The sequence below is a fragment of the Artemia franciscana genome, chromosome 1 (genome assembly GCF_032884065.1).
Source record: "Artemia franciscana chromosome 1, ASM3288406v1, whole genome shotgun sequence".
Taxonomy (NCBI): Eukaryota; Metazoa; Arthropoda; class Branchiopoda; order Anostraca; family Artemiidae; genus Artemia; species Artemia franciscana.
In genome coordinates, this window is record NC_088863.1 from 16,402,078 (window position 1) to 16,427,724 (window position 25,647).

General features: G+C 35.9%; 1 protein-coding gene across 1 annotated transcript in view; it reads right to left on the minus strand.

The window, feature by feature from the left end:
* LOC136041620 (gamma-aminobutyric acid receptor subunit beta-like) overlaps positions 1 to 25,647 on the minus strand; it is a 76,512-nt gene that overhangs the window by 25,687 nt on the left and 25,178 nt on the right. The window contains exons 3-5 of the mRNA XM_065726656.1: positions 13,747 to 13,832; positions 12,879 to 13,081; positions 11,039 to 11,121 (exon numbers count right to left, since the gene is read on the minus strand). Of these exons, the coding sequence (XP_065582728.1) occupies positions 11,039 to 11,121; positions 12,879 to 13,081; positions 13,747 to 13,832 (372 nt within the window). The remainder of the gene's footprint in view (positions 1 to 11,038; positions 11,122 to 12,878; positions 13,082 to 13,746; positions 13,833 to 25,647) is intronic.

The following is a 25,647-nucleotide window of genomic DNA, read 5'->3' on the forward strand; positions in this document are numbered from 1 at the left end:
TATCCGCGTTGTTTTAATCTTTCCTCTCTACTGGCCGTCGTCTCGTTTGAGGTTTTTTTTTTGTAGAGTTTTATCTCTCTTTGTTGTTTATTAAAAAAAAAACTAGTTTTTTATACTGAAAGTAAGGAGCAATATTAAAACTTAAAACGGACAGAAATTACTCCGTATATGAAATGGGTTGTCCCCTCCGCAATCCCTCGCTCTTTACACTAAAGTTTTTAATTGTTTTAAAAAGTAGAATTGTGGCAAAGAATCAAACTTTAGCGCAAAGAGCAAGGGATTGCGGAGGGGACAACCCATTTAATATACGGAGTAATTTCTGTCCGTTTTAAGTTTTAATATCGCTCCTTACTTTCAGTTTAAAAAACTAGTTTTTTTTATTTAATTTCTGAACGTTTTTGAATTAATGCATTTTTGATTTTGGCTCTCCGCACATTAATTAGTAAAATGAAATTTGCATATTAATTTTTTTTGGCTAAACGGCTTTCTCTTAGTTTTGATCAGACGATTTTGAGAAATAAGGGGTGGGGAAGGAGGCCTAGTTACCCTCCAATTTTTCGGTTACTTAAAAAGGCAACTAGAACTTTTAATTTTTAACTTAAGTTTTTATTATTAAAAAATATACGTAACTTAAGAATTAACTTACGTAACAAACTTTTATGCTCTTATATTTATTATTATGTATATGAGGGGGTTTGTCCCCATCGTTAATACCTCGCCTTTTACAAAAAATCTTAAGTTTTGTCCCAATTCTTTAAGAATGACACCTGAATCAGAAAGGCCGTGGAATAAATAGTTGAAATCACTAAAAACACTTAGCATAAAGAGCAAGGTAATTTATCTCCTCCTAGATACCTCGCTCTTTATGCTAAAGTATTTTTAGAACCCCTCATATGCGTAATAATCTCTGTTAGTTTTAAGTTTTAATGCTACTCTTTACTTTCAGTTGAAAAACTTTTTCGTGTTTATATTTTCATTGTTTTTTTTGTAGTAATGGTAGGAAATCCCGCGCCCTTTTCATTGAATATCTCTTCCCCCATGACATGTTCCTCCAATAGAAGATCCTCCCACATAGCCTCCTCCCCTCAACCCCACCCCAAACCAAAAAATCCCCCTGAAAACGTCTGTACACTTCCCAATAACCATTACTGTATGTAAACACTGGACAAAGTTTGTAACTTGCAGCCCCTCCCCCAGGGACTGTTGGGGAGTGAGTCATTCCAAAGACATAGTTAATATGGTTTTCGACTATGCGGAACAAAATGGCTATCCCAAAATTTGGATCCGATGCAAAAGGAAAAAAATGATTTCCGTTAGAATGAGCCCTCTTGCGAGATTCTAGGACCACTTGGTCGATACGATGACCCCTGAAAAAAAAACAAAAAAAACAACAAATAAACACGCACCCGTGATCTGTCTTCAGGCAAAAAAAAAGAAATTCCACATTTTTGTAGATAGGGGCTTGAAATTTTTGCTGCAGGGTTCTCTTATACGCTGAACACGATGGTGTGATTTTCGTTAAGATTCTGTGACTTTTAGGGGTTGTTTCCTCCTATTTTCCAAAATAAGGAAAATTTTCTCAGGCTCGTAACTTTTGATGACAAAGATTAAATTTGATGAAACTTATATATCTAGAATCAGCATGAAAATTCGATTCTTTTGATGTATCTTTTAGCATCAAAATTCCGTTTTTTAGAGTTTCGTTTACTATTGAGCCGGTTCGCTCCTTACTACAGTTCGTTACCACGAACTGTTTGATTGTCATGTCTGGCCAGTTCGGCTTAAGAACTTTCAACTATTTTTTTATGGTTATTGAAGCATCTCAGAAGTAAATTGTGTGTGAATCAACATAAATAACAGGGTTGTTTTCCCCTGACATGACTTTATAACGAACAATTCTTAAATAAGCAATAGAAGAAATCTATTACTATATCTTTTACTCTATTATCTATTATTTTAATTCTTTTTGCTGTTTTGTTTTATAAGCTTATTTTCTTATAGAATTTAGATTTACCCTTTTTTATTTCGCCATTAATTCCATTTTCTATGTCCAAAATTTTAATCTCTGTTTTTTTTTTCGCTGGAGAGACAAGGACACCGGACTTATATCGATCCTGTGAGGTTCTTAGCAGATGATGAAATACATCAAACTGCATATTATCAGCATCAAGTTATCAAACAGTTCGTTGTAGCGAACTATAAAGAGGAGCAACCCGGGTCAGTAGTAAATGGAAGTCTAAAAAACGGAATTTTGATACTAATAGATGCATCTAAAGAATTGGACTTTTATGCTGATTTTAAATATATAAGTTTCATCAAATTTAGTCTTACCAATCAAAAGATAAGAGCCTGAGAATATTTGCCTTATTTTGGAAGATAGGGAGAAACACCCCTTAAAAGTCATAGAATCACTCCAGTCATAGAGCCACGAAAATCACGCCATCTTATTCAGCATATCAGAGAGCCCCACTATAGAAGTTTCAATCTCCTATCGACACAAATCTGGAACTTCGTACTGTTTGCCAGATGACCGGTCACAGGTGTGTGTTTATTTTTTTTCGCGGGGGTGATCGAATCGACCCAGTGGTCCCAGAAAGTCACGAGAAGGCGCTCATTCTAACGTAAATTAAAAGTTCTAGTAGCTTTCTTAATTGACCAAAAGTTGAAGGGCATCTAGGCCCCGTCTCACGCTTATTTCTTTTCCCAAAGTCAACGATGAAAATTCTGAGATAGCAATGTCGTTCAACATAGTCAAAAAACATAATAACCATGTCTTTGGGGACGACTTACTCTCCAACAGTCCCCAGGGGGGGCTGCAAGTTACAAACTTTGACCAGTGTTTACTTACATTAATGGTTATTGGGAAGTGTACAGAGGTTTTCAGGGGACATTTTTTGGCTGGGGGGTTTAGGGGAGGGAGCTACGTGAAAAAAGCTTTCCTTGGAAGAATTTATCATGGAGGAAGAGAAATTCCATGAAGGGGCGCAGGATTTTCTAGCATTATTAAAAAGAAATAAAAAAAATATGAAAAAGCTTTTTTCAGCTTAAAGTAAGGAGCAGCATTAAAACTTAAAACGAGCAGAAATTATTAGGCACAGGAGGGGTTCATCTCCTCTTAAATACCTCGCTCTTTACGCTAAAGTTCTTTTAGTAATTTCAACTATTTGTTCTACGGCTTTTGTAATTTAGTGGTCATTCTTCAAGAATTGGGACAAAATTCAAGCTTTAAGGTAGAGAACGAGCCATTGAAAAAAGGGTGGAACCCCTAATATCTTCTATATATATAAAAATAAGTTGTCTGTCTGTCTGTGGATGTGTGGATGGATGTGTCAGGTGACGTCACCTGAAAAAACTGGATCAGGTGACGTCAAAACTGAAAAAACTAAAAAAGGCAAAAACTACAAAAAAAACTCAAAACTAATAAAAAAAATAAAAAAGCTAAAAAACTAAAAAAACTATAAAGGTAAAAACCAATAAAAAACTAAAAAGGCGAAAACTACAAAAAAAAACTAAAAACTAATAAAAAAAGTAAAAAAGCTAAAAAACTAAAAAAACTAAAAAAAGGTAAAAAACTAAAAAAAATAAAAAATAAAAAAAAACTAAAAAAAAGGAAAAAACTGAAAAATAAGCTAAAATAAAGGTAAAAACCAATAAAAAACTAAAAAAAAAAGGAAAAAACTAATAAATGACGACACTCAAAGAGAAAAAAAAGGCAAAAACTACAAAAAAAACTAAAAACTAATAAAAAAAATAAAAAAGCTAAAAAACTAAAAAAACTAAAAAAAGGCAAAAACTACAAAAAAAACTAAAAACTAATAAAAAAGCTAAAAAACTAAAAAAAATAAAAAAAAGGCAAAAACTACAAAAAAACTAAAAACTAATAAAAAAAATAAAAAAGCTAAAAAACTAAAAAAACTAAAAAAACTAAAAAAAGGTAAAAAACTAAAAAAACTAAAAACTAAAAAAAAAACTAAAAAAGGTAAAAACTAAAAGAACTAAAAAAGAAAAAAATAAATGACGACACTCAAAGAGAAAGCGACCAGGACAAAAGGAATGTTCGATTAGCAATCAACAAAGCACCGGGACACAGGGAGTATAAATGACGACCAGGACAAAACTAAAAAATCTAAAAATCTAAATAAACTAAAAAAGAAAAAAAAAGGAAAAAAATAAAGGAGAAAAACAAAACTAAAAAACGAATGTATATACAGACCGGTACACCGGGATACAAATGACGACCGGGACACAGGGAATATAAATGACGACCGGGACACAGGGACACAACTACAACGGGGACACCGGGGGAAACAGGGGGATATAAATGACGACCGGGACAAAAAAACTAAAAAGAAAAAAAAACTAAAAACTAATAAAAAAACTAAAAAATCTAAAAATCTAAATAAGCTAAAAAAGAAAAAAAAAGGAAAAAAATAAAGGAGAAAAACAAAACTAAAAAACGAATGTATATACAGACCGGGACACCGGGATACAAATGACGACCGGGACCCGGGACACAGTGAATATAAATGACGACCGGGACACAGGGACACAACTACAACGGGGACACCGGGGGAAACAGGGGGATGTAAATGACGACCGGGACACCGGGACAGGGAATGGTCGATTAGCAATCACCATCAACAAAGCTCAAGGGCAATCATTAGAATCATGAGGTATAGATCTGAATACAGATTGTTTTCCCATGGACCATTATATGTTGCATGTTCAAGAGTCGGTAAACCTGACAATCTATTTATATGCAAAGACAATGGGACAGCAAAGAATGTTGTATATTCGCAAGTTTTACGTAGTTAAAACCATATATATATATCTATCTATATTCACAGGTGGGACATAGGGACACAACTACAATGGCGCGTAACTATTATGGCGCGTAACGACTTACGCGCGCGGGGGGGCTTGGGGGGGCGCGAAGCGCCCCCACCAACTAGGTGTTGGGGTGGCGCGAAGCGCCACCCCAACAGCTAGTATATAATAAAAATATACAGATATAGAAGTTTTTTACGCAGGTTAATTCGTAAGTTACGCGTATTTATTACAAAAACGTTCAGAAGTTAGATAAAAAATATGTTTTTTATCTGCAAGTAAAGAGAAACATTAAAATTTAAAACAAACAGAAATTATTCCGTAAACGAAAGGGTTTTTTCCCTTTTCGACGCCTCGCTCTTTACGCCAAATTTGACTTTTTCTCACAGCTCTATTTTTTAAGACAATAAAAGCTTGAAACTTGTGCCTCAGAGCTCTTATTTTAAATCCCGAGTATATCCGGTGACATTGATGGGAGCTGGAGGGGGAAACGTAAAATCTTGGAAAACGCTTGGGGTGGAGGGATCGGGATGGAACTTGGTGGGAAAAATAAGCGCAAGTCCTAGATGGAAAAATTGAAAAAATTAGGTATTCTTAACTTACGAAGGAGTGATCGGAACTTAATGAAATTTGGTAAGTAGAAGGACCTTGTAACTCAGATCTCTTATTTTAAATCTCGACTAGATCCAGTGCCATTGCGGGAGTTGGGGGGACCGGAAATCTTGGGAAACGCTTATAGTGGAGAGATCAGGATGGAACTTGGTGAGAAGAATAAGCAAAAGTTATAGATACGTGATTGATATTATTGGACTGTATCCGCTCTATTTGGAGGATTTGGGGGACCTAATTCAGTATTTCGGAAAAATTAGAAAAAATGTATTTTTAACTTCTTAACAGGTGATCGGATTCTAATGAAATTTGATATTTAGAAAGACCTTGTGTGTTAGAGCTCTTATGTTAAATCTTGACCGGATCCAATGACATTGGAGGGAAATGCAGGAGGAAACCGGAAATCTTGGAAAACGCTTAGAGTGGAGAGATCGTGATGATGCTTGGTGGGAAGAATAGGCACAAGCTCCAGATACGTGAATGACATAACCAGACTGGATTGGCTCTTTTTGGGGGAGTTAGAGGGGGATTGATTCGGAGAAATTAGAAAAAATGAGGTATTTGTTACTTACGAATGGGTGATCACATCTTAATGAAATTTAATATTTAGGAGGATCTTGTGCTTTAGAGCTCTCATTTTAAATTCCGAACATATCCAGTGATCTTACATATCCAGAACATATCCAGTTATCTTACGAATCGGCGATTGGATCTTAATGAAGCTTGATATATTGAAAGATCTTATGTCTCAGATGCTGTATTTTCAATTCGAATAAGATCCATGGACATAGAGGGTTGGAGGGAGGAAACAGAAATATTGGAACCTGGAAATCTTGGAAAACGCTTAGAATGGAGGATCGGGGTGGGACTTGGTGGGAAAAATAAGCAAAAGTCCTAGATATGTGATTAACATAACCAGAACATATCGACTCTTTTTGGGGGAGTTGTGGGGGGAGGGTTAATTATTAAAAAAGAAACAAATGAGGTATTTTTAACTTACGAAGGATTGATTGGATCTTAATAGAATTTAATATTTAGAAGGACCTTGTAACTCTGATCTCTTATTTTAAATTCCGACCGGATCCAGTGTCAGTAGAGGGAGTTGACGTAGGGGGCGCAGAAATCTTGGAAAACGCTTGGAGTGGAGAGATCAGGATGAAACTTGATGGGAAGAATAAGCACAAGCTATAGATATGTGATTGGTATAACTGGACCAGATACGCTCTGTCTGGGGGATTTCGGGGGGGGGGGGGGCTTAATTCAGTATTTTGGAAAAATTAGAAAAAATGAGGTATTTTAACTTCCGAAGGGGCGATTGGATCCTAGTCAAATTTTATTTTTAGAAGGACCTCGTGTATCAATGCTCTTTTTTTAAATCCTGACTGGATACGGTCGCATTGGGGGGAGCTGGGGGAGGAAACCGAAAATCTTGGGGGGGGGATTAATTCAGAAAAATTAGAAAAAATGAGGTATTTGTTACTTACGAACGGGTTATCAGATCTTAATGAAATTATATATTTAGAAGGTTCTTGTGCTTTAGAGTCCTTACTTCAAATGCAGACCAGATCTGGTGACATTGGGGGGAGTTGGAGGGGGAAACCGGAAACCTTGGAAAACTTGAAAATTGAAGTATCTTTATCTTACGAATGGGTGATCGGATCTTAATGAAACTTGATATATAGAAAGATCTTATGTATCAGATATTCAATTTTCAATTCAAATTAGATCCGGGGACATAGGGGGTTGGAGGGGGGGAAACAGAAATATTGGAAACCGGAAATCTTGGAAAACACTTAGAGCGAAGAGATCAGGATTAAACTAGATGGGAAGAATAAGCACAACCTCTAAATACGTGATTGACATATTAGGACTGGATCCTCTCTCTTTGGGGGATTTGGGAGGGGGATTCAATGTGTTGACGAGTTTGGTGCTTTTGGATGTGCTAGGACAATGAAAATTGGTATGCGTGTCAGGGGCCTGTACACAAATTGACATAATAACAGTCATTTCCCAGGTTTGACAATCTGGGGGGCTGGAGGGAAAAGAAAAATTGAAAAAATGAGGTGTTTTTAACTTACGAATGGGTGACCGGATCTTGGTGAAATTTGATATTTAGAAGGATCTCGTGTCTCAGAGCTTTTGCTTCAAATCCCGACCGTATCCTGTGAAGTTGGGGGGAGGGAGTTAGAGGGGGAAACGGGAAATCTTGCAAAATACTTAGAGTAGAGAAATTGGGATGAAACTTGATGGGAAGATTAAGCACAAGTCTTAGGTACATGATTGACATTTTCGGACTGAATCCGATTTTTTTGGGGAAGTTTGACGGGGAGGGGGTGTAAATTGGAAAAAAATTAGAAAAATTGAGGTATTTTCAACTTACGAATGTGTGACCGGATCTTAATGAAATTTGATATTTAGAAGGAAATAATGTCCCAAAGATCTTATTTTATATCTGATTCAGATCTGGTGACATTGGGGGGAGTTGGAGGGGGAAACCGGAAATCTGGGAAAATACTTAGCCTAGAGTGGAGAGATCGGGAGGAAACTCGGTGGGCAGAATAAGCAAATATCGTAGATCCATAATTGATGCAACTGGACTGGATCCGCTCTCTCTGGGGGAGTTAGGGGGTACAGTGCTTCGGCGAGTTCGGTACTTCCGGATGCGCTAGGACGATAAAAATTGGTGGACTTGTCAGGGGCCTGCACAAATTGACTTGATAAAGTCGTTTTTCCTGATTTGACCATCTAGGGGACTGAAGGGAGAGGAAAAATTAGAAAAAAATGCGGTGTTTTTAACTTATGAGCGGGTGATCGAATCTTAATGTATTTTCATATTTAGAAGGACCTCGTGTCTCAGAGCTTTTTTTTGAAATCCCGACCAGTATTAAGATTCTGATTTTCCTTTTAAATTGATCTATTGACTTTTAGAATCATGCCATATGAGCCCTTGGCTCTTCCGACCTCGTCACAAGTACCCTGCGGCACACAAGTACAAGTACCTCATATTTTCTAATTTTTCCAACTTAATTGTCCTCAACTCCCCCCCAGATGGCTGAATCGGGGAAAAAATAATCTCTAATTTAATGTGGTTTGGTCCCTGATACACCTGCCAAATTTCATCGTCCTAGCTTATCTGAAAAACTCCAAACTAGCAAAACCTGGACAGACAGGCCGAGAGAATTTACGATTGCTATATGCCATTTGGTAAACACCATGTGCCATAAAAAAACTAGTTTTTTTACACTGTAAATAAGTAGCGACATTGAAAATCAAAACGAAAAGAAATGATTCTGTATGTGAAAGGGTTTGCCCCCTCCTCAACATCCCGCTCTTTACGCTTTTTTTTGCTAAATGGTTTTTTCTTAGTTTTGGTTGAATGATTTTGAGAAAAAAGGGATGGGGGAGGAGGCCTAGTTGCCCTCCAATTCTTTGATTACTTAAAAAGGCAACTAGAACTATTAAAATTTACGAATGTTTTTATTAGTAAAAATAGACGTACTTTACGAATGGATTTACGTTACGAACTTCTATATTCGTATATTTTAATTTTTTATAGTTTTTATCAGTAAACAATATACGTAACTTACAAATTAACTTACATAACGAACTTCTATATTCGTATATTTTTATTAGGTATATGAGGGGGTTTGCCCCCTTTTTTCTGCCTTGCTATTTACACTAGCCTTAAATTTTGTTCCAATTCTTTAAGAATGACCCCAGAATCACAAAGGCCATATAATAAGTAGTTAAAATTACTAAAAGTACTTTAGCATAAACAGCGATGTATTTAGGAAGAGATAAACCCCTCATATGTAAAAATTTCTGTTCATATTTATTTTTTGTAATTTCTATAATTTAATAATGTCTGTTCATGTCATATTTAGTGTCATATTTATTTTTTCATTGTTTTTCTTTAATAATTCTAGAAAATCACACGCCCCCTTCGTAAAATTTCTCTTCCCGCATGAATAATCCTCCAAGTAAAGATTCTTTCACGTACTTCCTTCCCTTCAACCCCACAACCAAAAAATCCCCCTGAAAACGTCTTTACACTTCTCAATAGCCATTACTGTGTGTAAATACTGGTCAAAGTTAGTAGCTTGCTGTCATTACCCGAGGGACTGTGGGGGAGTAAGTCACCCCCAAAGACATAGTCATTATGTTTTTGACTTTGTTGAACAAAATGAGGATCTTAAAATTTTGATCCATTGACTTTGGGGAAAAATGAGCGTGGGAGGGGGGCTAGGTGCTCTCCAATTTTTTGGTCACTTAAAAAGGGCACTGGAACTTTTAATTTCGGTTAGAATCAGCCATCTCATGACATTCTAAGATCAATAGGTCGATACGATCACCCCTGGAGAAAAGAAAATAAATAAATAAACAAACACGCACCCGTGATCGGTCTGCCGGCAAAACATATGAAGTTCCATTTTTCTGTAGATAGGAACTCAAAACTTCTACAGTGGGGTTCTTAAGAACGTTGAATGTGATGATGTAATTTTCGTTATGATTCTATGACATTTAGGGGCTCTTTTTCCCTATTTTCTAAGATAAGGCAAATTTTCTCAGGCTCGAATCTTTTGACAGGTATGATTAAATTTGATGAAACTTATATATTTAAAATCAGCATAAGAAATCAATTCTTTTGATATATCTATTAGTATCAAAATTCTGTTTTTTAAATGTTCGTTACCACGACCTGTTTGATACTCGTGTAAAAGTCGATTCTATTCTTATCATTACAGATAATTAGTGTCCTCTGTTATTGTTATATACAATAACAATATTGTTATATACAATATTGTTATATGCAATAACAATATTGTTATTGTTATATGACCCAATATATTACAATATATTATAACAATATGTTATATTGTTATATTGTTATTGTTGTTGTTATACAACAATATTGTTATTGTTATATTGTTATATAGTTAATTATTATTGCTATATGCTAAAACTACACTGCCAAAAGTGAAGGAACCTTAAGTCTTTTATTGTTTTATTATCTTCATCGTCAATAAGGGACAGATTTGGTTCAGTTGAACGAGCCAGTCGCACCTGAAAGAGAACCATGGAGGGATGCTTGTTGGGAAATTTGGGATGCCACGATGGGCCGGCACAAGGCTCAAACGTGACCCAAGTACATGTAAATATGTAAGTAGGCCTACAATAAGTAACCTTATTAAAAACTTAATTAAGTTATGATAAAAATGAACAATGTATTTCTATATATGTTTAATGACATCATTGTTTGTATCTAATCTATAGAATACCTTATGCATGTGTACACTGCCAATGTATAACAATAATCTATTTTTGACTAGCATTATTGTAAAATAAAATATGTAGTGTTACTACCGCAGATTTTGAATGTCCCGCAATCAAATCATGTCAATGTTAGAATAGCGTTTTTGTAACTACTTTGTACAGTATCTATATTTGTAAAAATGTGGTGACATTTAGCAGATGTAACCGAGTCGGAAGCTGACGAAGGACAGTGTAAGTTAAGGATTAAGAATCTAAATATAGAAGTAAAAATATAGGCCTAGGTAAAATAAAAAGTGAAACACACAAAAACGCAAACTGGTGTACTTACAACTTTTAAGAACGAATTTCGCTGTCAACACATCAAACGGATATACGCGCAGATCGTCTTCGTATGGAATGGTTAATGATATCCTTAAAGTAAAAAGATAGTTTAAATTTGCAAATTTAGTAACAAAATATTCAACTGAACTCAACTTTAAGTTTCAATGTTGCTCCCTACTTTCAGTTGAAAAAACTTTTTTTTTTTAATTTAATTTATGGTCGTCTTTCAAATCAAGCTGGGAAATCCCACTCCGTAGAAATGTTCTTTTGGGAAATTTCCCTCCCCCAACGGCTAACCCTTGCAAAATTACTCCCGTTTATTAAAACCTTTTCCCACACCCAGGAAATACCCTTCTTCATAAAATTTCTTCCATAAAAATTCTCCCTAGAAGTCTCTTGATATGTAAAATTAAGCCGCCAAAGAGAAAGTAAGGCTAATCTGGAAAACTGGAAATGTTTCCTGGAAAACTTTCTATGAAAACACTTTTTCATATTTATTTTTTCATTGTTTTTTTCTTAATAATGTTAGAAAATCCAGCACTCCCTTCATGGAAATTTCCCTCCCCCATGACAAGTTCCTCCGTGGAAATTTCCCCCAACATATCCCCTCTTCTCAACCCAACCCCCAAACCGAAAATCCTCCTGAACACGTCTGTAAAATTTCTAATAACCATTAGGCCTACTAGATGTAAGCACTGGTCAAAGTTTGTAACTTTTAGCCCCCCCCCCACCACGGGGACTGTAGGGAGGGGGGTAAGTCGTCCCCAAAGACATAGTTATAAGGTGTTTTGACTATGCTGAATAAAATGGCTATCTCTGAATTTTGGTCCGGTGACCTTGGGAAAATAATTAGCGTCGGAGAGGGCCTAGGTGACCTCAAATTTTTTGGTCACTTAAAAGGGCACTAGAACTTTCCATTTCCATTAGAATGAGTCCTATCGCGACATTCTAGGACCACTGGGTCGATACGATCACCCCTGGGGAGAAAGAAAACAAAAACAAAACAAACACAAATAAACATGCATCCGTGATCTGCCTTTTGGCAAAACGTACAAAATTCCACATTTTTGTAGATTGGAGCTTGAAACTTTAACAGTAGGTTTCTCTGATACGTTGAATCTCATGGTGTGATTTTCGTTAAGAATCTACGACTTTTAAGGGGTGTTTCCCCCTATTTTCCAAAACAAGACAAATTTTCTGAGGCTCGTAACTTTTGATAGGTAAGACCAAAATCAATGAAACTTATATGTTTAAGATCAGCATTAAAATGCAATTCTTTTGATGCAACTCTTTGTATAAAAATTCTGTTTTTTAGATTTTTGGTTATTATTGAGCCGGGTCGCTCCTTACTACAGTTCGTTACCACGAACTGTTTGGTAAATGCTATATTCAGAAATTATTTCTCTAACTATAAGAGCTTTGAGGAAATGGACTTAGTTTATTTAAGAAAAAAATGATGGCATTTCGTCGATCTCATGTAAAGTGTTCCACAATCACAATTTATAGAGAAAAAACAAGTAGGATTTTAAGGGGAGAGCATTTTTTGGATTGTAAATAATATTTAGTTTAATTAATTAAAAATCTATTGTTAAGAAATTAGATAGTTTTTGTTATATTAGCTAAAATTAATTCTGTCACGAATTAGACGTAGTGCGATTTGTGTGTTTTAAGTAGATGCATATGAAGAAATTGAACATTAACCCTGAAAAAAGTTAAAATTGGTTCAAAAGACCATAAAACTGGATGACAATAACTATAATTAGTTTGGAGCGATTTCTAGAAATAATTTTGTATAAGTCCTGAGGTAATATGTGATTTTCAAAGGTATTAAGAAAGTAACAACTCACAAAGTGGTGGTTCTAACGGATCCATTGGGATAAATAGAAAATATGACCTGCTTCCTTCGTTCCCAGGCTGCTTTAGGGATGTAAAAAACCGGTTGCCAAAAACATTTTGCCAAATAAAATGGCACACGTACTTCCTTCTTTCTCTTCATTTGCAATCTCGGATCTTCCCAAAATATTTGAAGGTAGAATTTGATCGTTGTTATCTTTTTTCATAAAAAAATACAAGTATTAGCGACAAATATAAAAAAGACCAAAGAAAACAGACCAAAAGACCAAACAATATGCAATAAATTTACAGAAAGAAGTATAAAAATAACTTTAAGAAACAAAATGGACTAAAACATAACAGTTTGTGGACAAAACGATAATAAATTGACATTGACAAACTAACAGAGAAGTGTTCGTTAAGTACTATATATCTTAGCTTGCATAAAATAGAAACAATTTAGAAGTAGTAGAAAACAGGAAAATCACAATAGAATAAAAGGAAGTAAAATACAATTTAAAAGGAAACATGATGGACTAGACCCTTCCCTGCTATGCCAAACACTTTTAAAACAAACTCCTAACCATGCACCTTGGCTAATGAATCATAAAGTACCCTAGACTTAATCAGTTGACGTCAGTGTTGTACGGTATTTACACTTTTTTTAGATTTTTTTTTACAGGACTTAGAAAATACTTTCTGTTTGGTATGATTAGATTTTATAGATATTATTTGTTTTGTTTCATCTTTTATAGAATCAAAACATATTGTGTTTAGGTGAAAGAAGATAGCAAGGTTAAGACGGGAACGTAATTCAGTATTAAGGCTATAGTTAATAAAAGAAATTATTGAAGAAAGTTGAAAAGACAAAAATTGAATTACCGATTCAGAATCAGCTATCTTGTTGACACTATGCATAAGCACAATTAGACCAATATCCTGGGCCTTGACACTGCTTTCGTTTTGCACTAAAAAGAGAAGGGATAAAAAAGAGTGTCAAAGCGAAAAAAAAACATTACTTTGATATATTAATCTTTATATATATGATAAGGCTAGACCAAGCAGCACAAATTAATCAGTGGTTTAATTAACCAGATTTTTATTGATGATCTTAACACTGTTAAAAAGTTGTAAAGTATAGTACCTATTGACAGATCAAATCTGGTTAAATAGTTTTACAAGTAAGGATACCATATGTGTGCCAAAACTGTAGTATCATGTTTTGTCATTAGTAAAGAGAAATCTATCAGTCCTTATGGTAGTTTTTAGTTCCAAATTCTACTCCTAGGTAGTGTTAGCGGTGTATTTTTTGAAACATTACCTAAAGGCCCTATATGTCACTTTCAGGGGCTCCCTACTGCTTGATGTGCGAATCAATAATTTTATTACAAATGACAATAATTTTATCAGAAACATTTGTGAGAATCAAATGACATATCAGAATGCCTATAACACTATTATTTTCGCTATTAATCCCTTAAGAGAGGCTAAGTAGTTGCATCTAAGAAAAAAGTGACAAAATATTACTTACTGTTTTCCATCTATATTTAAATGGGTTATTCTTTAATGGACAAACCCTAGAGTGAGCTGCTTGTGCGTTAGCACAAATTACCTCCAATCACAGAATATTGTTTAGTCATAAGAGAGAAAAACCTACAGGAAGATTTTTTACGAGTTGACGCAACAGGAAACTCCCTTCACCTTCAAACGAAAGTTAAAGGCAGATAATCAATATGAATATTTTTCTTTCATTTAGAGACGATGATTTGCTCTTTAAAGTAGGCTAGTTTTATTTATATATTTTTTTATCAGAGAATGCTTGCGAGTCTATATGCCCGGCATATGATCCCCCCACACATAAGAATAGACAGGTCGTTCTACATGTTTAATTTTTGAGGTTTCCGTCTTAATCCGTCGAAAGTCACAAAACCCAACTCAAAGCAACTGGAGTATTTTATTTTGAACCGTAGATTTTGGAGAATTTTAATCGTCTAGTCCTTACCGACTAAAATGCTAAGTTTTCGGCAATTATATGTTTGACTACCCCTCTCAAAAAAAAAAAAATCTGAATTGCATCTGCTTATGAAATTACAATCTCAGATTTTATTTTAACCCGGCATTTTTTTTCAATGGTTAAGTTTGAACTAACTGGTTTTCAGATATCTCATGTTCCAATTTATTAGGTAAAAATCTTATATACAAGGAATTTTTATTTTCAGACCCTAATTCCTCAACGTTTCCAAATTTGAGTTTTTAATGCAATAGATTTCTAATTTTGAATACTTCTAATGAAATAGTAAATACTTTTGTTGTATCTTTTACTTTTTCGGAGATTTAACATTTTGAGCTTAAGTTTTCTCATTTCCGCCACTTATATCTCCAGTATATAAACATTAAACTAGATTTTTGTCAAATTATTACAGAATAGAAAAAATAGAAAAATAAAAATAATGCCTACTGATATCAAGATAATATATGAAAAATTTGAAATTAATAAATTTTATGACCATTTTAGAACAAGAACATTATAGGGTAAAACTTGAAATTCAAATATCTTCCATACGTTTTACTTAAATAGTCTTCACATCGTTTTTTTCTGAATATCGCTCATAAAAATTTTCATTTACATTCATGATCGCTCTTATACAAAACTATATTTGTCAAAAACCTTCCTTTTATAGGTTTCAAACAACTTTTTGCCTTAATTTTCTCCTAAATCTAATTTATTCAAGCTATTCAGCTAACTTACGCAGCATAGTTAACACAGGTAACTACAATGGTAAGCACAGGCTGTGCTTACCAGTTTTTAGATGCACCACCCGCTTTATGTGTTTAATAGATTGAAGTACACTAACTGCACCTTTGCAATTCTTGTTGCTTTCCATTTTATTTCCATTTTGCTAGTTAAACCATCTCAACTATAAGGTATAATAATAGTAGGGGAAAGATACGGAAAAAAAATGGTCGAACCAGGAAAAAATTGGTACAGAAATTATTTTTGCACCACTCTGTTCCGAAAAGAGAGCTCTACAACATATCAAAAATCTAAATCGCCATCCCGTTGCGAAATTCCCTTTTTTTCACGTTTTTTGTGCCTATTTTTTAGATATTTCCAGAATCCGAGAATGAGGAACCGTGAAAAGAAAAGTAGTTTACTGATGGTTTCCCTTTTAAGAAACGATTGTTTTTGTGCTCTTTTATTAGACAGAAACATCACGTTTAATCATTTAATTCTTTTTTATGTTTTGTTTTGTTTTTGTGTGAAGTAACAAAAAAAAAAAAAAAAAAAAAAAAAAAATCAAGCGACACACGATCACGGGGTATTTTTCGAAGAGGAGCACGAATTTTTCGGTTCAGAATGAGGGTTTTCGTTGTAACATTCACCGACAGCTCACTTATTCCCAGTTCTCTTTTTTAGATGGCTGAGACCGCAGTTTTATGTCCCCTTTGTGAACGTTCAGTAGACACCTCAGAATCGTCGGTACTGGCAGAAAAAGGAGCAACGGCGATCAATGAAGCTAGCAAAACGAGAGTTACCAGCATCTCTGTCGAGGCAGGGAACCAAGTCCATGTTGCTTGCAGAAAGACTTTCACAAACAAAATATACCTGTCGAAAATTGAGAATGAGAGACGATGAACCTTGCAAGAAAAGACGGAAGCAGAAAAAGTGGTACTCCGATCACGGACTCCAAGTTTCAACTTCCAAGAGTGTTGCTTTTTCTGAACTACAAGGATAAATCTCCACACTACCCACAGAAAAGGACACGAGTGGTACAAGGTTCGGACTAAAGACTTTGAAGAGAGTATAAAGGCAGTGGGCAAAATCCGTGATGATGATTGGTCAAATAACGTTTTCCGCCGAATATGTGCAGTGTCAGACCTGCACGCAGTTGACACAATTTATCACGCAGCCTGTTCTTCCATGTTTCGATTCTTCCAGCCAGATTTGCGACGCAAGAACTTTTTGGAATACTCGAAGATACTGAGCCAGATAAAAAACGTCCAAAAAGGGGGAGGCCAGGTCACGATGAAAGATATCAGGCGTTTTTGAAGCTGGCTACTTTTTTCGAAGAAAATGACGAAGAACAGTATACAGTCAGTGAACTTGTTGTTAAAATGGGAGAGCTTTTGAATGGGACAGACCTTGAACCGTACCGTAACAAGTACTTGAAGAGCAAGCTTCTGGAATATTTCAGTGACCAGCTAGTATTTGCAACTATTGACGGTAAGGCTGACGTGTGACATTCAAAGAAAAAGCATCAGTGATACTCCAGAATTTTTATTACTTGGACAAAACCGATAACGAAGAGAGTGAGAAAATCAAGCTTATTAGAGCAGCAGCAAAGATTATCAAAAGTGATATCAAAGGACTTCCAGCACAGAAGGAATCATATATGACCGCAAAGCGGATTTCTTCTGGAGAACAGCTGGAATGCTCTCTACCTGATAGCCTAATGGTGTTCTTAGATGAAATATTCGTTGGAACCGATATTTCCTTCAAAGTGCTTGCCATTGGCAATTCCATCGTTCGAGCAGCTCGCCCACGTGCCCTCATTTGTCCACTGCAACTAGGCTTAGCAGTGCAACTGGATCACCATTTCATGTCCAGATTTCTTATTGACACTTTACACAGCCATGGACTCTGCTCCTCCTATGCTGAAGTCCAGAAATTTAAACGCTGTGCATCACTCCATGATGAATCTAGCCTTGCAGGAGTTACCTCCGCACATGCTGTGCAGCATGTAGCTGATAATGCAGATCGCGATGTTTGCACGATGGACGGAAGAAACACTTTCCATGGGATGGCTCTGCTAGCAACAGTCACGCCTCTTCTCATTAACAGCCGATCGCCCATTCCGAGAGTTGAAGTTTCATTAGATGAAGTAGCCCAAAAAGGAAAAATTCCCATCTACCCTTACCGCTTAAGTGAGACAGTGCTTTCAAAGGTGCAATATGAGAAGATCCCTGGCAAAAATGTCAACGACCCGTATGCCTCACTCGATCAGCTCTGGTTAGCTACCGGGTTCCTGAATGTCCCAAGGTCAAGCTGAAATGGATTCATGCAGTCAGTTTTCTCTAACCAAATACATCATGAAACGGAAAACCTTCGCAGCAAGGCAAGCGTCTTATTTTTGCCCGTGATTGACCTCCCGTCTAGCAGCGAATCCTGCCTTTACTCAACCTTGCGCTTTGTAGCTTCACAAGGCAGAACCTACGGATTCACACCCGTTCTCACATTTGACCAGCCACTCTGGTGGAAGTCTATGAAGATCCTCAAGTCCGACACGACGAATGAGCTGAGTAGTATTGTTCTCAAGTTAGGCGGTTTTCATTTGATGATGAGTTTCGTCGGATGCATAGGACACCTCATGGAAGGTTCTGGTCTGAAAGAGGTTCTGGAATTGGTATACGCGACTGGTGCAGTGCCGCACATTCTTTCTGGAAAAGCGATTTCTAGAGCTGTTCGAGCTCACATTCTGGTGAGCTCGGCCATATATGCTCATCTCCTCGAAGAAGAGCAAGCGACGCTGACGTCTCTAGACATGTCTACTGTCTTCGCTAACGTACTGGATGGATACCTCCCACCCGAAGATCTCAGTCATGATCCCCAGCTCAAGCAACTTGAAAACTTTCTCAAGCAGAGACGCCAAGACCTGCTGACTCAGAGAACTGCGAAGCTCTGGTTTCAGTATCTTGACATGGTTGGGATACTGCTTAAGTTCATACGTGCCGAGAGACTAGGCCTGTGGGATTTGCACCTACAATCTGCAGTAGAGATGCTTCCGTTTCTAGCAGCATCTGGAAATAACCTCTATGTCAAGTCGGTCTGGATATACCAGCAAGAGATGGCTAAGCTTCAAACTAGTCACCCACCAATCTTCGAAGCATTTAAACAGGGAGGTCACACCATTAGAAGATCAGAGCGACGCTGGTCTGGGCTCTCGGCAGATCTTGTCATCGAGCAGGAGTATATGAGAAGTCTGAAAACATCGGGCGGTCTTACAACTGGAGGTGGGATGACAGAACAGCAGAGAGCCATTTGGGTTCTGTCAAGACCAGCCTGCCTGGAGATCAACCTCTTGATGCAAAATTTGACAAAAATTGGTTACTCGACAAGTGAGCAGCACCGCGACATGAGTTCCAGTAGAAAGGAGCGTGACTTCGACGATACCCAGAAACTCGTCGGATACTTCGGAGAATCTTCTCCGTTCAGAGGTGACAATCAGCTTAGAAACATTGCCAACGGCATAACTTCTTCCCAAGATGTTAATGTTGACGAGGCCGATGTGGCTCGAAAATTGATTCTAAGTAAGATGACGGGAAAAACCTTGAAGGAGCAAGTCTTCAAGAAAAAAGACCAAGTGACCCTAATAAATGCCAAAAAGGCGGGGTCCTCTGCGGTAGCGCACATAGATCCGGCGCTCCTTTTCCAGCGGTTTATAATAGTAGCCCAAGGAACTGACCTCCGAGAAGAATACTTCAAGTACGAACTTTGTACGATTCCTCCTTCTCTTTTCGAAAGCGATGGCCTTATGAGAAAAGCAAATAAGCCAGAGTTTGCAAAAGCGATCTTTCTGGCTTGCTGGATTGAGACTCAGTCACCCTCAAGACCTGCTTCTGCGTGTAACATCGTCTTGGATGGTGGTTCTCTTCTACATCGAGCTCCAGGGAAGGTAGGGTCAACCTTCAAAGTCATCTTTGCTTCATACGTCCATTACGTACAAGCAAGGTACCCTAGTGCGATCGTTGTGTTTGACGGATATGAAGGTGGTCCAGCAATCAAAGATGCTACCCATTTACGTCGAGCAAGGATGGTTGGCCGCCAAGTCTTTTTCACCGAAGAGATGACCCTCTGCATGAAGAAAGAAGAGTTTCTTTCATGTAAGACAAACAAAGGACGTTTCCTGAAGCTGCTCGGCAACCATTTGGAAGCCGTTGGTTTCCGAATTTTCCACTCGGAAGGAGACGCCGACGTTCTGATTGTAGAAAAAGCCGTAGAAGCTGCTAGTCTTACAGACACAATCGTGGTTGCTGATGATACTGACATCTTGGTTCTTCTGATCAGTCGATCAGATTCGCGTTCCGGGCGTTTATATTTCTCACCTGAAGCTAAGTTTGGCGGTACTAGTTCAGCTTGGGATATTAGTGAGATGAAGCAGAAGCTAGGAACAGATGTCAGCAATCTGATACCGTTCTGTCATGCCGTGCTGGGTTGTGACACAACCTCTCACCTTTACGGAATAGGAAAGGGCAAAGCCGTTCAGCTGCTACTTTCCAACAAGAGTTCAGGGACAGCGCTGCTATATTTGGCGACAAGCTCGCATTGCTTGACGATATTGTGGCAGCAGGAGAGCGAGAATAGTTGTACGGTTGCCCTGATGTTTCGAACCTGGAAACTGCCAGAAAGCTAATCTTTCACAGAAAAGTGAGCACTGCCACCACTTTCGTGCATCTACAAGAACTGCCACCGACTCAGGCAGCAGCGAAGTACCACTCGCTACGTGTCTACTGCCAAGTTCAAATCTGGCTCGGGAACCCAGTAGACCCTTTACGCCTGGGATGGAAACTGCAGGATACCGAAGTTTTTGCGCCAATAAAAACAGATCTCCCTGCCGCTCCGTCTCAGCTGCTGAAAATTATCAAATGCTCGTGTCGTATTGACGGCTGTGATAGTGAAAAGTGTACCTGTAAGAAAAACGGACTTGAGTGTACTATAGCCTGCCGTACCTGTAAGGGAAGCTCGTGCAACAATTCGAAGTTTCAAGAAGAAGAACTTAGTGAAGAAGAATAACAGTTAACTGTGATGATGAAAAATCTAGTTCCTATATTTTGATGATGTGCAATTTTTATATATTTGAAAAATAAGATAAAAGCTTTTCTCTGAACACATTAAGTTAGAACCTACCTTGTCTCATGGTGTTTGGCGCTGAGGTGTTTCGTCATTCCTGTTTATTGTTGTTTAGTCTTTTTTTTTTTTTCTAAGCCTTTCGTATACATAGCCAAATAGACTAAAACGCTGGTAAGATTTTTTTTCCCCAAAGACACAGTTTTTTTTCCCATTTTTTTTTTTTTTGCTGATAAATATTTTTCTTTTGGTCAGGTAACGAAATGAGTATCAGAAATGAATTCAGAGCCAAAAGCTGATCTAAAAAGATGTGTAGAACATTATAGTTTACGTTTTTATTTTTTTTTTCCTGGTTTTTGAGAAAATAAATAAAAAAACATAAAAAAAAACAATTTCGCATCGAGCTAGAGATTTAGATTTTTGATATGTTGTTAAGCATTTTTTTCCGGTCCGGATGGTGAAGAAACCATTTCTGTACCAATTTTTTCCTGATCAAAACTTATTTTTCTCCTACTATAAGTCCTTGCTGCTTTTACTGCTCGCTCTGAGAACAAAAAGGATGAAGTTCAAACCTATTTTTCAAGTAACTTAGATAAACAAATAACAAGGAAAACCTACAAAAAGGTATCTACTGTCTGCTTTATGAAGGAATGCAATTCGGTGGAAGTAACTTCATCTACTTTGAATTTATACCTTTCTTTACGGAAAGGTATTTTTCTCTCTTAAGAAGGGAGTTCTCCCTGATGTATACAGATGCATATGCCTTCAACACTATTATCATCTACTTGAAGATCATCTCTCTTGACAGGAGAGCCTCTTTTATACAGAGGAGGTTTTAGAAGTAAAGACTCTATTCAAACTGATGTAGTAGTTACGACTGTATATAATTCTTCCAAGATCCTGCAAATAATACCCAGTCTCGAAACACTGACCTTACTTCAAAATCAACGATTCTACGGTTTTTTGAAGACTAGAGGAAAGAAAGTACAGAAAGGTTCAGTCCTTCTTAATGGAGTGATATCGAGAAGCTCTCATAAATTTAACACGTCAATTGTCTAGTCTGCTCTAGTTGAGCCCCTTTTCTCAGTTGGAAGTACCAATATTACATGGAAGAGAAACGAACTTGAAAATGATATAATTAGAAAATGATTGATGTTAAAAGCAAAAACAAAACACATTAGATTATGAGTGAAACAGATAATAGTAGTATTTATATTCATAATTCTTGGCTTCTATAATTACTCTTTAGTAATGTACAAGATGAATAAAACTCATTAGCTTAGCCATCGAAAAAGCTTTTCTATATTATCGTTTCAACGTTTTAGTTCCGTTGCATTTGGGTGTTTAAATGCACATTTTAGTATTTAAATACAAAATGCATATTTTGTAGTGGATTTAGAAATATTGTTTAAGTATTTTTACCTCCAATTGTTCGTATTTGTATTTAGACACCTTTTGAAAGTTTTTTTTTAATCATCGTACAGATGATGCAGGTATACTTTTTTTCTCCAGAATGTGTTCTTATTTGTTTAGACAGGGTAGAACTCTGTGAAAATTTATTATTGTGTATATTATCGGTATAAAGCTTTTCTCCGTAGCAATTATAACATGCGGAACAAAAACAAATGACTTTCGAGAAAATTATTGGGCATTTATCTTGCAGGTAAAAGATTTTTATCCAGAATTTATTTCACATGTGAGTAGATAGACTAGAAATCTGTGAAAATGCTTTGCTTCATATCTCGCAGGTGTAAAGCTCTCCCGTATGAATTATCTTGTGTCCGGATAATTACGAACATCATGGAAATAATTTGGCACAATTCTCTTAGGCATAAGATTTTTCTTCCCCGTGAATTTCCATTTGAGTAGATAAAAGAGAAATTATATAAAATGCCTTAGCCAAGATTTTGGATTCAAAAGTTTTAATCCTTTTCCTTTGATAAAGCCTATTTTTCCGAAATTTTTGGGTAGTAGAGAGGCGGAACAGCTTTTTGGCTAATAGATACTTCTGTTTCGTATTCTTTTACTAGAAACTGATTTTTCTGGTAGTGATGGATACTGTCTCAAAATGGTAGATGGTGTCATTGTCCCGGATAATTCCATATTGATTCTTTTTTTAAAAATGCTTGGGCAAATAAATTATTTTGCAGGTATAAGATTGTCACTGGTGTGAATTTCCATTTAAGTGGATATATAAAAGATAAAAGAAAAAGCTTTAGCATAGGCTTTGTATTTAGTGGGTTTAATATTTGTTTCTTTAGCAAAGCCTTATATTCCAGATCTTTGGGGCTGTGTAGGATTGTAAAAACTTTCCTTTGTCTATTTGATAATTCTGTCGTCTTATTGCTCTATACATGGATTTTTACCGCTAGTGATGGGTATAGTATCCGAACGATATATGGTGTCAGCAACCTCTGATAGTTTTTACAACACCTCGATTTTCATGGGTGGAGCCTTTTCTGGTTTCTTAAAAATTACGTCAGCCAATGGGTATGGTCCACTGCCAAGAATGGAACCATCATTTCATGTAGGCTTGTTAGCCATTCAAGATAGGTTACCCAAAATTAATGTCCGAAAAAGTGATCAGCATGTAGGTTTCATTTTTCTGTTTTTCCTTTTGTCGATTTTCTCTGTACTGAGGTTTAAGGCTTCAATGTCACTATGTTGAGATTTTGTAATAATTGTGGGGTATTCAGTAGCCTGAATAAACTAATGGGTGGGCTCCTTGAAATTTGAAGGTTAGAAAATTAAATTTTATAAGTAGGCGATATAAAAAGTCCCGAGTTACACAAACGGTGAAAAGCGAATGTTAAGGGGTATTACCTAAAGCTATATAATATTGTTTATGAGCCAAATAAAGGAAAAAGTCTTTTTAAATCAATGTAATGAATGTTTTTAAGTAGTTTGGTTTGATATAAGAGTTTTAATTAATGCAAATAAGCTAGGCTTAGGAGCAATATGCAGAAAAAAAATCTTCGAAAAAAAAATGAAGGCTTTTGACTATTATGATTTGCTATTAGTGTCCACAACTGTAAATTAATAAGGTTTGGAAGCGATATAAAAACTTTTTACAGTCAATGGAGCATTTGATTAATGGTTTGCTGAAGGAGTTTCCGTAAATGTAAATAAACGAGGATGAGATTCTATATAAAAAACTGTTTGAAATCAATAAAAAGAAGACTTTTGGATAGTATAGTTTAGTACAAGAGTGTTCGCGGATCTCGATAAGCCAGGCTTCAGTGCGCAATAAAGAAAAACACTTGTTGAATTTTAAAAAAATGAACGTTTTTGACTAGTATAGTTTCCAGAAATATGTTTGCAAATTTCAATAACAAAATTTTCGAACGATACAAAGGAAAACAACGTCTGAAATCAATAAAATGAAGGATTTTGACCAGTATGGTCTTTAAAAGAGTGTTTGTGATGTAAATAAACAATAGTAAAACAGTTCAAAATAGGGATAATACCTTTTAATTGACAGTGAATAGATATAAAATTATTTAACTGGATATTTCGAACACATATACAGTGTTCATCATCAGCAGTAAAAGTTTTACTGCTGATGATGAACACTGTATATGTGTTCGAAATATCCAGTTAAATAATTTTATATCTATTCACTGTCAATAAAAAGGTATCATCCCTATTTTGAACTGTTTTACTTTCGTCATGGAAAGGCAGTGTGGTCTTCGAAGTTATCTAAATAAACAAGGTTTAGGAGCAATACAAATGAAGACTCTGGACCAGTATGGTTTGTATAAGAGTGTTCGTGAATGGGAATATATAAAGTATAGGAGCAATATAATGAAAAAAAAATATTAGAAAATAATTACGGAAGACAGTTGACTAGTCTCTTGGGATGGAGTGCATGTGAATGTGAAAACCAAAGTTTTAGGAAAAGGTTAAAAAAAAAAGGTGCAAATTGTTTGGAATCAGTAAATTGAATGTTTTGACTAGTCTTTTTGAAAATATAGGGGTGTTTACTGATGTTAAAAAGAGGGTGTTAGGAAAGATATAAAGGTAAAATTGATTGAAATCAGTAAAAGGAAGGTTTTTGACTATTTTGGTTTGCTTGGGAGGGTATGCAAATATAAATAAACATGACTTAGGATTAATATTAAGAAAAATTGTTTAAAATCAGTAAATGAAGATGTTTAACTAGTATGGCTTGGTTTGGGAGTGTTCCCGAATGCAAATTTACAAGGTATAAAAGTAATATGAAGAAAAAGTCATTTGAAAATAATAAAGGAAGATTTTGACTGGCATTTTTTGGTGTAGGAGGTTTCGAAAATGTGAATAAGCAGATTTTAGGAGGCTTATAATGTTTAAAAATTTTAAAATCAATAAAATGAATATTTGGAATAGTTTGGCTCGATATAGGTGGGTTCACAGAATTCAAATAAACAAGATTTAGGGACGATATAAAGAAAAATTATAGTAGTTCGTTCAATGAAGACTTTTGACTAGCATAATTGGTGAAAGAGTGTTCGTAATTGTGAATAAACAAAGCTTAGAAGCGACATAAAGAAGGAATATTCCAAAAAATGAACAACGTTTAAGAGTGATATACTTAAAATAATTGTTTTAAATCCATGAATGAAAACTATTCTCTCGTATGGTTTTTCAGGAGTCTATTTGAATGTTAATAAACAAGGTTTTAGAGGGATCTAAAGAAAAAATTGGTTTGAAACCAATAAATGAAGACTTTTCAAACAGTTCGTGGTAATGAATGTAGTAAGCAGCGACCAGGCTCAATAGTAACCAAAACTCTAAAAAATGAATTTTGTTTTGTTTTGGGATATAAATAAACAATAGAAGTAATATAAAGAAAAAATATTGCTTGAAATCAATAAATGAAGACTTTGAACTAGCATGGTTTTGTATAGGGGTGTTTGCAAATGTTGATATCCAAGGTTTAAGAGCGATATGAAGGATAA